The sequence below is a fragment of the Miniopterus schreibersii genome (assembly GCF_964146895.1).
Source record: "Miniopterus schreibersii genome assembly, chromosome: 1".
Taxonomy (NCBI): Eukaryota; Metazoa; Chordata; class Mammalia; order Chiroptera; family Miniopteridae; genus Miniopterus; species Miniopterus schreibersii.
Genome location: NC_138101.1, coordinates 29527959 through 29544561, shown reverse-complemented (window position 1 = coordinate 29544561; position 16603 = coordinate 29527959). Strand labels below are relative to the sequence as shown.

The following is a 16603-nucleotide window of genomic DNA, read 5'->3' as shown; positions in this document are numbered from 1 at the left end:
TGGGAAACAGAGCCAAAAAGCATCATCCCACATTACTTCAAACTCTCTAAATTAGCCCCAAGAGACAAGATGAAAGAGACAAAGAACCAGAGTTTATGAGATGTATTATGGGGGAGAAGACAGAGATCATTAACATATAGCGACTGATGGGAGAAGATTTAAAAACACCAAGTTTGGTTCAGATAAACACCAATAATTTGGATGATTTTCTGAACCATCTGGACCTCTTGAATCTGCAACATTTGGCTGGAGAGTCTTCAAGATTTCTAGTACTTCCTGCTTGTGATTAGCATAGAAACACCATGACAACTATCTCCTTCAGAGTGTGCGGATGGTTCCAGTCCCATATGGGATCCCAAAGCACAAAGAACACCACACAGGACTGAACAATTTAGGCCATTATTTCCAAAAGTTAAAAACCATATATGGGACCAAGGCTTTAGAAATAAGGCAAATTAGCTCATTTATTCCTATAAAGAGCACATGCTCTGGAGGAACGAACAGAAAGTGTTTGGCATTGTGTTTTACTACCAATTGACAGTACTCAAGTTTACAGGATTAGAAAAAATTTAAAGCTTCACCTGGGATTTAAAATGTTAGCCAGAGGTACAGAAAAGGGCTTTAAGAGGTGACCGCCCATCAATAACATTTACTGTGGTCTCCGTAAGGGCCTGGAGTTAAGAGGTTAGGAGACAACTTGCCATCTCAAAATGCAGGGGAGAAACCCACCACACAACTGCAGAAATATAAAGAATAAGGGGTTGGGCATAAGAAGTATGATTTCTGTGGGGCTGAGAGAATCTAGGAAGCCTGCTTTAGCGGCAGATCTTAATAACGGTTGGGGAAAAGAGGCAGGCATGGCAGAGAGGTTTTCTATTCTGCTTGTAAACCGCACTAATTCTCTTTAAAGGAACTTGAAGCTCTTTACACATCATTTAAATTCAGAATGCTATCAGTGATGAAAGAGATGAAAATAAGGTACAGAATTTCTTTAAATGTGCCTTTTTATAGCATAATGAGTTTTTTAAAAAGGGTAAGGTATATAGAAATAATTTAGAGGTAGATGGCGAGAAACCGACATGCAGTTATGTTCACAGCTCTCTGACGTTCTGTTAAAGGTTTTAAAGGAATTTACTGTGACAACTTGACAAGCTTGCAGATTTTCCCGTAAACAGTGTCTCATTGTAAAGATGCACACAGTACCAAGCTCCATAGGATAAATGGAATGACACACCGGAGCAGAGCCATGATAAGAGAAACAGGTATCGAGTTCATGCAGTTGAACAGAACAAACGCTTAGGGAAAACTAAGGATGCATTAAAAAAATACATTGGCAAAAATCGACGTTTCACACTACCTGAATCTTTAAAACACAATTTGAACTCTGTAAACTGTTAATCACATTTAAATGATTTAATAATCTGATTTTGCACCTCAAAGTATCTCAGTTCATTTTTTTAAAAGAATCAGCCTTGATTGCAAACCCTCATGACCCCAGAACTGCCTGTCAACAGCTGACTGTTTATGTAAATCAGCCTTACCACGAAGACTCCTTTGAATGCAGAAGGTTCTTATAAAGGGCGGCTTCTGCCTGATCTTCCTGCTTTGAGCAAATAAATGAATCGCGTTTTCTCCTCAAAAAATTCAAAAGATCACCATAGCAACAATATTCTGTAATGACCAGGGTGGGCCCTACAAGCATACAAGAGAAGGGTAGAAAGAGTTGGCATCTATAAACAAACCCTGCCTCCCATAAATACCCATAGGTGATCCAGGCCAGCAACAATCCGTTTCAATGGATAAGCCTACTGAGCAGTAACACAATCCTAGCTGTAAACACTGCCTATCAAAACGCAGCGTCATGTGGATAAAACTAAACAAGTGAGCCCCCTTTTACCTAAATTTGTGAGTGGTTAGGGGGCCCCGTGTGACTTCTGGTTATGTTGTTATCAGACTTCCTAGAAGAACCCTTGGATTCACTGCTGCTTACATACAGTGGGGCTCACACCCTCCTGATAACATTCGTATGGAAATGATGGCACACACTGCCGCAAAATAGGGAAACCAACCACGCGGAAAAGCCGGCTGAGTCTGTGTTCTGAGCACTACTAAGTTGAACACTTTCTTGGTGTTGTGAATGCCTCAAACTGTAGCTATGAAGTTAACAGGCAACTAATTAACTTGGGCAGAAATGTCTCATGAACTATTCATGATGTGGTGAAGCAACGTTTATGGGGACTGTTTTAAGAGATTATATAAAGTTGTCAACTTGACCGTGGAGCTCTCAACAGTTCCTTTCACACGGCTTTGTTCCTTTCGACCAAAATGAAACCTGTGATGGGAGGCTCAACTGATGCTTCAGAATTGGAAATTTTATTTTTAACAAAAGTGAACTGTTTGCCTCATTTGGTGTATATTTGAGAGCTGGTAGGCTTAAAGGCCTATTTTTAATTAGGGTATGGAAATGAATATTAACCCTTTAGCAACCAAATAGGATCCAGCAAAATGGAAATCGTGCAAGATAAAAAGAAAAGCTTTCTGGATGAGATGAGACATTCTCGAGATGTTCACGAGGTCAATGTTATTGATGAGACACACAGAACAGTAACTAAGGTATATCCTGGGCTTTCCCATCCCATGATGATAAAACTAAAATATACATTCTTCAGAACAATAATTAGGAGCAGAGGATTTAGCGAGAAGTAATAATCTGGGTAAAAATCTTGTAAGGAATTTATAATCAAGCACTGTCAAAAGCATATCAAAAGTTCCCCATTCTGATCATTGGACAGATAATCAAAGGCCAGCTGGCGATGGCCTTACCTCCAATGGTGCAGGCTCCGAGAAGATTCACAATATTCATGTGGTTACCGAGGTAACTCAAGACTTTGAGTTCGGACATTAGGGCTTCTCGTTCGGTTAAATGGGCGCTCGCTAAAGTGAGAAACATTTTATTTTAGCAAAAAAAAAAAATTGTCTTTGGCAAACCAATGCTGAGCACGTGCAGTATCCCAAAGAAACTTACGTTTGAGCATCTTCACAGCAACAGTCATGGCTGCATCCGACTTAATTAAGCCGTAAGCTGTGGCCTCGACAACTTTCCCGAAGGCGCCAGCCCCCAAGGTTTTCCCTGCAGGAAGGACGACACAGTAAGTGGTGGTAGTGGGACCAAAGGACCATTTGTGTCATTTTATTTATTTATTTTTAATGTTTTTATTGATTTTAGAGACAGAGGAAGGGAGAGGGATAGAGTGATACAAACATCGATAGAAGGGACAAACATTGATCAGTTGGGGATCAACCCTGCAACCGAGCATGTGCCCTGCCTGGAAACTGAGCCGGTGACCTCTTGGTTCATGGGTCAATGCTCAACCACTGAGCCATGCCGGCAGGGCCCATTTGTGTAATTTTAACATCAACAAAGGAATTAAGGACAACATTTGTCTAGATACATTTCCCTCTAATGTGCTTTATGCCAAAACTATCAAAGATGGTGACATTTCACAGAAAATACTTATTGTTGCAGGTGGAATAAAATACAGGAAGCCACTGGGGTTCCCTAAAGTCATTGTTATGTATACACAAAAAGGTTCCTTGGAAAGCCCCCTGTTTCATACTGACCAAAACTCAGCCTGTTTCTGGGAAACTCCCATTTGTGATCATAAGGAAGTTGCGTTGGGTCTATGTAAACATAATTGTTTCCATTTATCTCCTCAACAACCTTCCACTGCACTTCATACATGGGTTTCTGGTGGGCAGGAGAATGGAAAAGATATATTAATCTTTTAATGATCAAGGTTTCCATCATTAGAGTGCTCAAGGCGGAGAGCAGATAAATGGTTACCTGTAAGTATTTGTAGGTAAGAATCATCACGATAATGCACATCAGGCCGGCGGCAATCACAAAACCGATCAGCAAAGGTGTAAACAGGGTGTGGGAATGGATTTCTTCTAAAATGAAAGAGGAACATGGAATCATAACCTCTCAGCACAACTGGGTCTTCACCACAACCATGTACCCCAAACCACCCACCTCCCACCTCCCAGCCCATGGCAGAATTCAAAGCCATGCACCTCTCAGCTGCTCGCCTTGGTTAGTATCTTACTCTTGTTATTTGAAGGAATCTTTTTAAACAACTTTGAACCAGAGACTGTGGAAGAGAGCTTAAGGTTTCTACAGCACAAAAATTTTATGCCACTGGTCAATGAAAAGCAACATCTGAATGAACTTTGTACTTCAACCAAATTTCCTCCTTTGACAACTTTTAAGAAATTTCCTTTATGTGTGATTTCTATTTTCTTCTTTATGCTTTACTGCATTTTCCAAATTTTCTACATTGAGCAGAAATCTTCCACAACTGAGAAAAACATTTTTAAAGTGTTCTTTTTATTGCCCTGTCTGAAAAAAATCTATGATGAAGAGCAATGTAAGAATTCTTCCCCTCATTACTCAAAAACTGAAAATACAACATTTTTGGCACCCATCTTTGCCAACTCAGGAAAACAAAAACTGTGCCCAAAGAATGTAGGTGCTCAGTTTCTTTGTCTTCTAATGTCATACCAATTCATCAATGTGTCCACAAGGATCATTTAACTTCTGTTAGGAGAGCTAGTCACTCATGAATCACATTTTAAAGATGTTAAAGAAACAGCTCACTAACATGACTTCATAAAAGGCAGCATTAACTTTCTGATATAGTATCTGGCAATGTGTTAAAATAACTGATTTTAAATGGAATTTAAATTTTTAAATTGCCCTACTTCTGTTTCTGTTTGGATATAAGGTAAATATAGCCCTCCATTTTCCCTCTCTACCCATTTTTAATAAAAACAATTGGAAATATACAATGCATTATATACACACACGTGCATACATACATGTTGACACACATGTGTAAAATACATATAGTACATGGTTAAAATTACTACATACATTTTATTAACAGACTAGAACAGAATGAAACAGTGAGTTTGACGACAGTACAGTGCAATGCAGATATTACCAGAAATGACATGGCCAATGATGGAATGGACTTAAAATCATGATTCATATGGTAGCAGAGCCTAAACATCCCCTTAAATTGGATTAAAAAGAAATATACCTTTGCTGTTACCTTTAAATGCAAAGTTAAAAAAGGCAGAACTCTTGCCCACATCGTTGTAAGCCCTGCACTCGACCGTGCCGTTGAGCTTGAGTGCACTGTCACCGATGGAACTCTGAACCACTAGCTTGCCAAACGGTGACACAGAGGAGTTTTGAATCTGCACACTCACCGACCCAACGGGAACAGAACACCTGGGGGGACACAAACAGCAGCCCGGACTTACTCCATGAAAATCCACACTCAAACACCCCGGGTCTGGCATTCTTTTCTAAGTTAGGGTTCATAATTGGAAATTTCCTTTTACAACCAGGAGTGTCTGCAACGAATGAGCACTCCCGTGGCTCAGGGAGTGAGGAAAGCCCGTGGGAGAGAAGTCGGGGGGAGACTATGGAGTGAGGGGCAGGTTGGAGTCCTGACCCAAATGCCTCTTCCGTTGCCTTCTGACAAGCAACTTCAAAATCTACAAGACTCAGTTCCTGCAGCTGTAAAATGGGATGATAAGACCCAACTTGGAGAGTTAAAACAGAAATGACTTAAATATCCTTAAATAAACTATAGTAAAATGGTGTATGCAGGGTTGAAAAGGAAAAGCATGGGGGAAGAAAGCACTGCCTCAAATAGGATGACCACAGGTAACCCCCAAAGCTCCTGCAGGGAGGACCCCATGACTGGAGGGTCTATGCAGGGAGGTACAGGTGGTCCCGCCAGGCTGCACTCCAGGTGGCGAATGTGGAGCCAGACCCTGAGGACTCTGTTTAAATGACCCCTCCCCACCCCGCCCCCACATGCCTTGCCTTATTTTCCCCCTCAGCACTTACCATCTGCCTATGTTAGTTTTTTCATCCTTTGTTCATCTCCACCCATTAGAGCAAGAGCTCACAAAGCTGGGACACGGGTGTCTTGTTCGCTAGACCCGTACCCAGCACACAGCTGGCGCCCAATGAGCATTTGCTGTAATTACTGGGGCTGCTTCTGCTGTGGGCAGACTTTCCAGGGGTCTTGAACCAGCCCTATTATTCCCCCAAGAAAATATTCCACTCAAATTCAGCTGAAAACCACAATCCTATGTAACCTCTTCCCACTTGTAATAAAAAGGTCTATTCAGTGAAAAATAAAATTTCTACTAATACCCTGACTATTCGATTGTGATGTTACACGGAGCTTTTAAAGCCTGAGCACAAAATACCATTCGATGGATAAAAACAGCAACATTTTCATCTTCAGGTAATGAGAAAGGACGATTTAAGGCTTAAGTGTGGCTTCTCAGGGAGAGGAAGCACAAAGCCAGATGTGCTCTGCTCAGGGGCTGGGCACCTAATCACCGAGAAAACGGTTTAGAACACGGAGCTGACAAATGCCATACGCACGTTGTAACTGTGCGATCATTACTTTTTGGTAACTTGGCAATTAACTTCTGAGGTAATTTTTTTCATAACTACAGCCACATTTCCCACACGTTACCTCCTGTGTATAGAATGAAAATCTAATTACTCTGTCCTGGAAAATTGCTTTATCTACCTGCGGGCTGGAAATTGCATGATAAATCCAAAAAGATAACCACCAAAATAGAGAAGTCATTCAGTAATCATTTTCCAGCAAACAAAATTAATGTCTCCCAAGAAAAATATAGCAATTATGCCATCTCAAAAGCCACATGGACAGAGAAAAAAACAATCACTGAAACAAAGCTTTTGGGGGGGGAAAAAAAATCTGAAACATAATTGAAATTCAGCAGAATTGCAGCCCTTCCCTGCTGCATGTTAAATGGTAACCAAAACAGTCATCTCACCCCTGCTCGGTTCCTGGACAGAAGTACCACTCTATCGTGGGCTCCGGGAACCCTGCAGCCATACACTGGAGCATGCCATTCGTGAGTCTCTCATGAGTCAAGATTTCTGGTTTTGCTGCAGGAAAAGAGAAGCAGCCATATGTCAGACGGCTGGAGGCCATCACGGAGGTCCACTCCACTCTCAGAATCCTTAGAACCTTCTTGAGGCTGAAGAAGGCCTTGAGGGAACATGTTATTCAAGGGGAGAATCTGAACCGGTGAGTGGAAGGTACAGGGAGGGGGATGTGAGGGTCAGGCCACCCTGCAGATGTGGGGGTCACCGCGAACTCCCTGTTCTGGGGATGGCTGAGCAGAGCACAGGAAAGCCTGGCAGGTTTTCTGTTTCCAGGGAGTGGGAATCCGAAAGACCGCTTCTCATTACTAACACTCCAAATTATTTTAACGGTTAAAATTCTGTTGAAAGGATTCCTGGCATCAGGATTTCAAGTTACTCTGGGGACTGGAACAGATGAATACAGGAAAAGCGAAGCCCCCCTCTCTCAAGAATTTCCTCTTTTATGGGGGGGGGGAGGAGGTGAAGAGGTGGTATAGATAAATAGCTGGATCACCTTATTCACAGAAAACCCAAAACACAAGAGCAAAATACAATATGGGCTTTTAACTCCAAATTTTTATTTCAAATGCAAAATACAGACAGAAAATTAGAGGAGGAAACCAGCCACAGAGGTTTATTCATACATATATCTAAACCTGAGTACAATCACCAAAAAAGTAAATGATATCAGCAGGAATGCTTTAATTTGACATTTCTGTGTAGCTACAATAATCAACGGATATTCAATCGAGGGTGCCCTAAAGCACTGCAAATTCTTGAGATTATTTCTAAAGTAGAAGGGAACGAGCTTAGGTTCGGTAGTTCTATTACTAATATATTTGAAGCATTTTAACCCTTTGGGAATGAGTAAGCTAAACTATAAACATCTGATGGCAGGGACCCTGGATTCTTGGTGCACCATCGAGTGCCCAAGTGAGCACTGAACTTGGGAGGCCACGTGTGTGGTAGACAGACCTGCACACCAGCTCTGACACTACCAGTTCCCTGCCCTCCATCAAGTCTCCTAACATATGAAATGAGTCATTAATTATGCCATAGCCAGTGTTGCTCAATGGTTAGAGCATCAGCTGGCACACCAATGAATCTTGGGTTCGATTCCCAGTCAAGGGCACATACCTGGGATGCAGGTTCAATCCCTGGCCACAGTTGGGGCGCATGCAGGAGACAACCAATCGATGTATCTCTTTCACATTGATGTTTCTCTCTCTCTCTCTCCTCTCTCTCTTTCTCTCCCCCTCCCTCTTCCACTCACTCTAAAAAAAGCAATGGAAAAAATATCGTTGGGGGAGGATTATCAAAAAAGGGGGGGTCATTAATTAAGTAGTACCCATTTCATAGGGATATTGTGAGAATTAAATAAGATGGAGAACAAGAATGATTCACAGAAATGAATGAAAAACTAAGAACAATTTGCAGAAATGAAACAATTATTAATGATTCAGTTACTCTTTTCTGTTCAGAGTGCCCACCCTCCTTGGTTAATCAAGTTTGCTACCAAATAAGTTCACTATGTTTGCCACTCTAAATTTTCTCTTTCATCATCTAAAAATTGCTTCTTTAAGATAGTGTGAAATTGTGTATGTGTTTTAATCTGATAAATTGGGACTCTGACATCAATTATGTTGCAACTGATAGGAAAACTCTATGTGGTGAGAAGGAAAGACTGATAGATTAGAAGCATAGGAAGTGCATTTCCTCAAAGGTAGGTAACACTGATAAATGACATCTTTGTAGAACAACCTCTCTGCACCTCACCTCCTTGCAGGCAAAACAGCTTGGCAGGGATCAGAGTGTCCACATGCATGGCACACCCACCTGTCACTCAACCTGGCCCTGCTGATAGGCTGGCCATTTGGCTCAACACTCAAGACAGTGACACCACAAAGCAATCTCAAGGTAGGGGCATCCTTGAGAGTTTGGACCCAATGCCAGCTTTCACAAATAGAGCAAGAAAACGAGCCATCGCCTTGCGAAAGCATCCATCTGGCAAGCTTCATTTAATTATCATGGGCAACTGTGTAATCAGACTGGAAAGTAGGACACAACACACACAAAAGTGGAACTTTAGGAGAGTGCTATTGGCTGGAGACTTGCAGGTGCCATTCAGTGGGTGTCTCTGGAGTCAATTCAAGTGTCACTTCCTTTTTCAAGTCACCCTCAACTCTCCAAAGCCAAGGTGGTTGATCCCTTCTCCCTATTCCCGCAGCATCTCAGAGCGCCAGACACTCATCCAGGATCCTGGTCTGCCTCCTGCACCAGGCTGCGCATTCTCAGGGCAGGAACCACGTCCTACTGGTTGTACCTCTGACCCCTAGCCGAGTCCTACCTGTGCTGGACACACAGTAAGAGCTATTGAATGATGAAGTCTCCCCCAAAGGAACAAGTCCCTCAGGTTCCAAAGGAATCGATTAGAGTCACAAGAAAGGACCTGGAAGAAGAGTCCAATGGCGACGTTCCTGTGCAGGGGCACTATTTACACTACTTGTGCAAAAGTAAGAAACTCGCATGCATACTGGGACATGTGAACTCTTTTTAATGATGAGATTAATGTTGAAAGGGGGGACCCACATCACAGAGGCAGCAAAGATAACGAGGCAGGGAGAAATGGGAAGGGGTTCATAAGCCAGATCTCATACCAACACTCCTTTTGTCGTTCATTCTTCCTAAGGCCCCATGACTCAATAGGAAAAAAGGGCTGAAAGGATACCTTAAGATGTTAACAATGGTTATCTCTGGGTAATAGGGTTATGGATCATTTCTATTTTATTCTTCTGTTTTTAAAAAACCCTTTTTAAAACATTTTTGTTTATAATGAACATGTAGCTAATAATGAAGCTATAAAACTTTTTTTAATTAAAAAACTGGAACAGCTCAAAATTATATAATCAATCACATTTAACTTTGGTAATAAGTGCTCCCGGTCCAAGCCTTCCAGCGTGACACCTGGCAGTAGTTACACAACGGCCGGGGCTGGCAAGTGGTGTGGTCCGGCTGGCCTACTTGCTCCTGTGTGCTGGTTAATTAGGCCAATTTTTCAGCTACTGTCCCAGTCATAACCTAAAGCTGGCGAAGCAGCATTTGTCCTGTTGGGCCTTAGGTTGGTCAACCAAGCTCAGAGGGTCCTCAAACTTCAGCGTGCATTAAAAGTACTAAGAGGTCAAAATGCAGATTCCTGGGCCCCACCCACAGAGATTTAGTAGGTTAAGGATCTGACCTAGCAGTGCACTTTTTAAAAGTACCTTCAAGGGATGCTTGATCAGGCCAGGACAAGGGTAAGGCAAGAAAAGCACTTAGGATGCAGAATTTAAGAAGGCACTCACCCTTGAGGTCCTGCAAGTACAGGGTTGGCACCATGAGTGAGCACTTCCTTGAATTTTGCCTCTCTTGCCCCACCCTAATCCCAGCCCTGTCCCCAGTGCTGGTGACGAGAGACCCTGTTCTGAAAAGGCTAAGTGGCATGATGACAGTTTGGGCTGTACATGACAAGTTGCGCTATGAAAATGTTTAATGCATAAAGAATAAGCTAGGTATAAATCTGATTCCTAAAAATGAAAATCTGGGCTCATCTGCATTTTGTAAGTGTCTTAAAGCACTGTGGAAGGCATGAAATATACATTTTACTTTTAAAGATACATAACCCTCTGCAATTCTCCAGGTTAAAGCTAAGATATGGTTTCTTAGATATTCTGCAACCAGCAGGATTCCAAATGACACTTTCCCTAATTCCTCCCAAGTTGGAGGTGTAGATAAGCCTAAGAGGTGTATAAGTTATGTGTTTCCTGTGAAGATAAAAATAGTCCCTTTCTCCTCTCAAAATACTGTGGCCTTGAGCCATTCTGGTCTCCAATGGCACTAATCAGCTTCTAGGCAGATGTCAGAGTGCTTATAATTCCTACTGAGAATTTATTGCTCATGCAATTAAAAATCCTAACCATTCGCTGATTTACCCCACAGACTTAAGTCTTCAAATAATAAAAGATTAAACAAAAAAGAATCATAAAGATGAAATTGTTATTGAGATAAAATTCTATATAACATTATATGTTTCAGGTGTGCAAATTTGGTATTTGCATATAATGCAAAATGACCACCACACAGAGTTAACATCCATCACCACGCAGTTATAAAAATTTTTTTTCTTGTGATGAGGACTTTTAAGATCTGCTTTCTTAGCAACTTTCAAACATGCAGTACAGTATTAACTAAAATCACTCTGCTGTACATTACATCCCATGACCTGTCTATAGTATTTTATAACTGGAAGTTTGTACCTTTTAACCACCAACCCCCTTCATCCATTTTGCCCACCCTCACCCCCCACCTCCTCCTGGCAATCACCAGTCTGTTCTCTGTATCTGAGTTTATTTTTAAAAATATTCCACATGCAGGTGAGATCATATGATATTTGTCTTTCTCTGTCTGACTTATTTCGCTTAGAATAATGCCCTCGAGGTCCATCCATGTTGTCACAAATGGCAAGATTTCATTCTCTTTTACAGCTGAATAATATTCCACTGTATGTATACACCACATTTTCTTTCCTTTCATCCACTGATGAACACTTTGATTGTTTCTGAAATGAACTTGGTTTTCTGATTGTAGTTCTGGTGTTTAATGGCAATGCAGCAATGCTCTGTAGCAATCTGCCCCTATCCTGGTGCGGGTCTGAGTCAAATTCACATTCCTGCCATAATACCATTATAATAAAGAAACTTAAGTCAGCTAAAACAGGATTATAGAAAAACTCAGGTTAACTTTTACTTATAAAAGGATTATACTTTTTCAAAACCCCAGAATAGATATTTTGAAAATATATTTTGTTTTGTACATTCTTAAAGAGAGCCAGAAACTGGCATATGCACACTTTAACAGAAGTTTGTTTAACAAACAAAATTTCAGCTGTAATCTCCTGTGTATCTAGCTATCTTTAACAGAGTGTCTATCATTTAAAAAAATCATTCTCCTAAGGAAGTGATGTTCTAAACTAGTGGTAATCAAACTTTTAATGTAGAGGGTGAGGCAGTAAATATTTTAGGCTTTGAGGACCACAGAGTAGTCTCTCTTAAAATAATTCTGCCGTCATACCACAAATGTAGCTCTAGACATATAAACAAATAAGCATGTCTGTGTTCCATTAAAACTTGACTTAGGGACACTGAAATTTTTATTTTATTTTCATGTCTCATAAATATCTTCTGGTTATTCTTGAGCATTCAAAAAAAATTCTTAGCTATGGGTCTATAGTTTGACAACCCCAGTTCTAAACAGCCATTGGAAAGATGTCCCAATTCCAAGACCAAGTACAAACAAACAAACAAACAAACAAACGGTGAGACTACTTGGAGAGGGCCTTCCTCAGCCAGAAATGTTGTGCAGGAGGTGCCATGGTCATGTGTCCCAGGTACAATACAACTCTAACAATAGTGACTTCATTTTGCCACATAATTCAGAAGTGGAGGAGACGGGTTATTGACACAGTGCCCATAGAAAGATTATGTACCAATCCTTAGATTTATTTAAATTTCCACTAAATTATAGGTGACCCTATATACATTTGTAAATAAATAAAGGAGGCTAATTTGATGTAAAAAACACATGTGGCTCTACTGGAAAAAAAAATTCCATACAGTAGAAGTTCCACTAATATAAAAGGGACCACTCATGTGTTTTTTAGAAAAGTAGGTCCAAGTTCAGGGTCATGGTTACATACTGAAACCTGTTTCTCCTGCTTTTCCATCACAAACATTAAAAAAAAAAAAAAAAAAAGGCCAGATCACACCAACAAAGGATCTAATGATTTAGACAGGTTACTTAGTGTTCTTAACAGATGTGGTCTTTACATAGATCCCCCAAATTAGCAACACACCCTACCAGACCAAATGTGTTATGACCCATGAAAGAAAAGTGATACCAACACTTGGGGGGGCCCAAGGCTGGGGGGGGGGGGGGTGAGACTCTTTAGTTGAGAGCCACATTTCCTCAATTTTTTCAGAATAGAAGAGAATCACAGCAACCTGCTTTTAAATTCTACTTGAAAAGTAGGTTGCCGTGATATCCCCATTCCTCCAGTTTAAATGTCTACAGCAATTCCTGCATCCACAGAGAGCTTCTTCCTAAGAAGGAGATACTAAAGTGTCACATCAAAAACAACACTCATAACTCCCAAGCAATTTAAGAAGAAAACTCATTTCAAGTTCAGGAACAGAAAATAAAAACAGACTTCAGACACTGTCAGTTATCGCCAATGAACACGCAAAAACATTAACGTAGAAAGACAAGCAGCTATTTTTACACAGATTGACTGTCACCCTAAGAAGATCTGGCAATTATTCCTTGGTTCGGAGCTGTCCTGAAAGCCAGCACAGTGCACCTTGCATGGCATGTGCTCCAGACACAGCAGCATGAGATCATGGCAGGTGATAACCTTACTGACTTTGGGGCACTCAGGCACGGCGGCCCATTTAAGATTAAACAAGATAGTTATATACTTTAATTGTCAGATGGATTTCTTTTTCAAACTCAGTCACATCACTTCAGAGTCCCACCTCCCATTACACAATGTCTCAAAATTGCACCAGACATGGGTTAAAGAGATGACGAACTATCCATGCAACGAGATACCAAAATAATGTTGTAGAAGAGTATTTCATGACACGGAAAGATGCTCAGAACACATCTATTGTTCAGCACCAAAACACAAGATTACAAAGAAATAGAACCTCATTTTTGTAATTAAAAAAAAAAAAAAATTTAATGGTCTTGAAAAATATATAGTAAAGGGGATATTTTAAAAGTGGCTTGATTCTTATTTTTGTTTATTATCTAGTTCTTCTATCCTTCACATAACATTTTTATAATAAAAAATTGTTTTAATTTAAAAACACAAGTATACAAATGTTTGCACAAATCAAGCTACATTCCAGTTACTCGGGTAGCCTTACAGCAAATTCTCAAAGGCAAGTAAATAAGTCAAAAAGGAGTTCTATTTAGCACTAGCTTTATTTAACATTTAAGAATTCCAGTAATTTAATATAGGAGTAGGCCTACTAGAATCTCCCTAATTGTGGGGGAGGGGGCTCTAAAAAAGCAAAGTTCTCCAGCAAAACTCAGTAAATGTGTCAGCAGCAAGTCTTAAAACTTTTAGCCTCTAACCCAAGTATGGTTTGGACACCCCAATGTTTGGAAGGTCCTATCATCTTTAAAAAATGGAAATAGAAAGGCTAAGAAGGAAGTAGGAAAATATTTCCACCTTCCAAAGAGGCAAAGTTTTAGTAACTTCGCCTCATTTCATGAGAATATAGAAAGGCACAGCCCCAAAGCCCCAAAGCTGAGCAGTCCTTAAAGGCAAGCCCACCATTATTACTTTACCCTGGGAAAAGTGTCGCTAGGCTATCATCCAAAAGACCCTAACGTTTCTCAATACCTAAACTATGTCATGAGCTATACTTGCTTACAGGAACTGAAAAAGATTCCTGACCACAAATGAAAAGGGCTGAGTGCAAAGAGCAAGGTGCTGAGCACAAAGACCAAGGTGCTTACTGCAAAGACCAAGGTGTTTAGTGCAAAGGCCATGGTGCTTACTGCAAAGACCAAGGTGTTTAGTGCAAAGGCCACGGTGCTGGGCACAAAGATCAAGATGGTGCTGGGGCACAGGGTGCCAAGGGGCTGAGTGTAACAAAATAATAATTGCACTCACCTAAAAGAATTTAATCACTACACACCACAGCCTATAAATACAGAAGACGCCTTCCCAGTCAAGGAGAATATGCTGTTAGAGCATGAGCTCACCCTCTCCATTCCTTGATCAAAAAATAAAGTTTCTGCTCTGCTTTACTAAACTCAGTCTTGTTCTATTGGTGTGAATGGCACTGAGCAGAAGGACCTCAGTTTGGGTCCCTGACCTGTAAGGGTCAGTAACAAAAGGTCCCTAAGACCCCAGCCACATGGGTGACCCAGATGGCTGGCTGGCAAGCAGTCCAAAGCCATCTATCTACATGGCCGGCTTGACAGGTCTGCCCTCACCTTTGCCAGATGGCAGGCTGGGCATGTCCTTTATTTGCAGGGTGTTACGCTTACAGCAGCATCTCCCTAGAAGGATAGTTTAGCCACCCAGAACTGAAATTAACTATGACCAAAATACATAGAAGGCAGCCCAGATTTTGCAAATGCAGTCAAAGGGAAACTTTCTCATCAAGAGGCCTCATTCTGGGTGATTTATTACTTTGATTTGGGTATATTGTATTATCTATAAATAATCGCTCACACCGGACAGCATGCTAATTATATAATGCAGCGATTTAGAAATAATACATTATTTAGCATTTCCTTAAATTGTTTCAAACCCCTGTTAACACTCTGCCGTAAATGGAGTGCAACTGGTGACTTCTGAGAGTTAATTTGGTGCAGTTCAGCAGTCATCTGGATATCCAATCTAGCTAACAATCCATGTGTCCTATGTAAGCCCAACACTGAAAGGAGCCAGGCAAGAAATAACAAATGCTGGCACAGATGCGGAGAAAAGAAAATGCTTGTCCACTAATGGTGGGAATGTAAATTGGTGCAGAAGCTATGGAAAACAGTATGGACGTTCCTCAAGAAATTAAAAACAGCACTACTATACGATCCCACAATCCCACTCACTTGTGGGTACATATCCCAAGGAAACAAAACCATTATCTTGAAGAAATATCTCCACTCCCATGTTCAGTGGAGCATTATTCACAATAGCCAAGATATAGAAACAACCTGTGCCCATCAATGGATACATGGATCAAGAAAATGTGGTATACACAATGGAATATTATTCAGCCTTAAAAGAATAGACGATCCTATCTTTTGTGACAACATGAATGAAACTGGAGGGTATTATGCTAAGTGAAATAAGCCAACATAGAGCACAGTATCACTTACATGAAGAATCTTAAAAAAAAATGTTGAACTCATAGAAACAAAGTAGAAAAGTGGCTGCCAGGGGATGGGGGTGAGGGGAATAGGGAGAGGTTGGCAAAAGGATACAAACTCAGTTCTAAAATGCATAGGGCCTGAGGATCTAATGCATAACTGGTGCCTATAGTTAATAATACTGTAGTGCCTAAGTGTAATTTGCTAAGACAGAACTTACACGTAGTCACCAAAACAAAACACAACAAAATGAAACAAAGCAAGTAGATAGGTGATGTGATGGATGTGGTAATTAACTCAATGAGGGGAATCCTTTCACAGTGCAGTAGACATAAATCAAATCATTATGCTGTACACTTTAAATATCTCACAATTTTATTTGTCAATTACATCTCAATAAAGCTGGGGAAAAAGGTACTGGATCTTCTTAAATTATTACAGAGGTTTGAAAAACAACTGATTTATCATATCAATCATAATTTCTTTTCTTTCCACAATTATGTAAATTATTTCAGAATTCACATGGGCTTTCTGAAATTATAAGCCAAATTAAACTTATAAAATATTTATCTTACCAATTAACATTTAAGTCCACTATAAAGTCTGAAATTTATTCAAGACATTTTGGGTAGAGAGGGATAAGAGCCAAATGGATAAATTAGGGTTAAAATACATGTTTGGCCTTTTATTTGT

At 40.5% G+C, this 16603-nt stretch overlaps 1 protein-coding gene across 14 annotated transcripts in view; it reads right to left on the bottom strand.

The window, feature by feature from the left end:
* Positions 1-16603, bottom strand: part of KIT (KIT proto-oncogene, receptor tyrosine kinase) — a gene marked incomplete at its 5' end in the record, with an annotated part of 77656 nt that overhangs the window by 9801 nt on the left and 51252 nt on the right. For 8 of the 14 annotated variants that reach the window (XM_081148158.1, XM_081148160.1, XM_081148162.1 and 5 more), the window contains 7 exons: positions 1542-1692; positions 2824-2934; positions 3026-3130; positions 3622-3748; positions 3845-3951; positions 5103-5296; positions 6895-7009. In XM_081148158.1, coding sequence (XP_081004284.1) covers positions 1542-1692; positions 2824-2934; positions 3026-3130; positions 3622-3748; positions 3845-3951; positions 5103-5296; positions 6895-7009 — 910 coding nt within the window. The remainder of the gene's footprint in view (positions 1-1541; positions 1693-2823; positions 2935-3025; positions 3131-3621; positions 3749-3844; positions 3952-5102; positions 5297-6894; positions 7010-16603) is intronic. The other 6 variants (XM_081148155.1, XM_081148154.1, XM_081148166.1 and 3 more) reach the window with 1 other exon arrangement.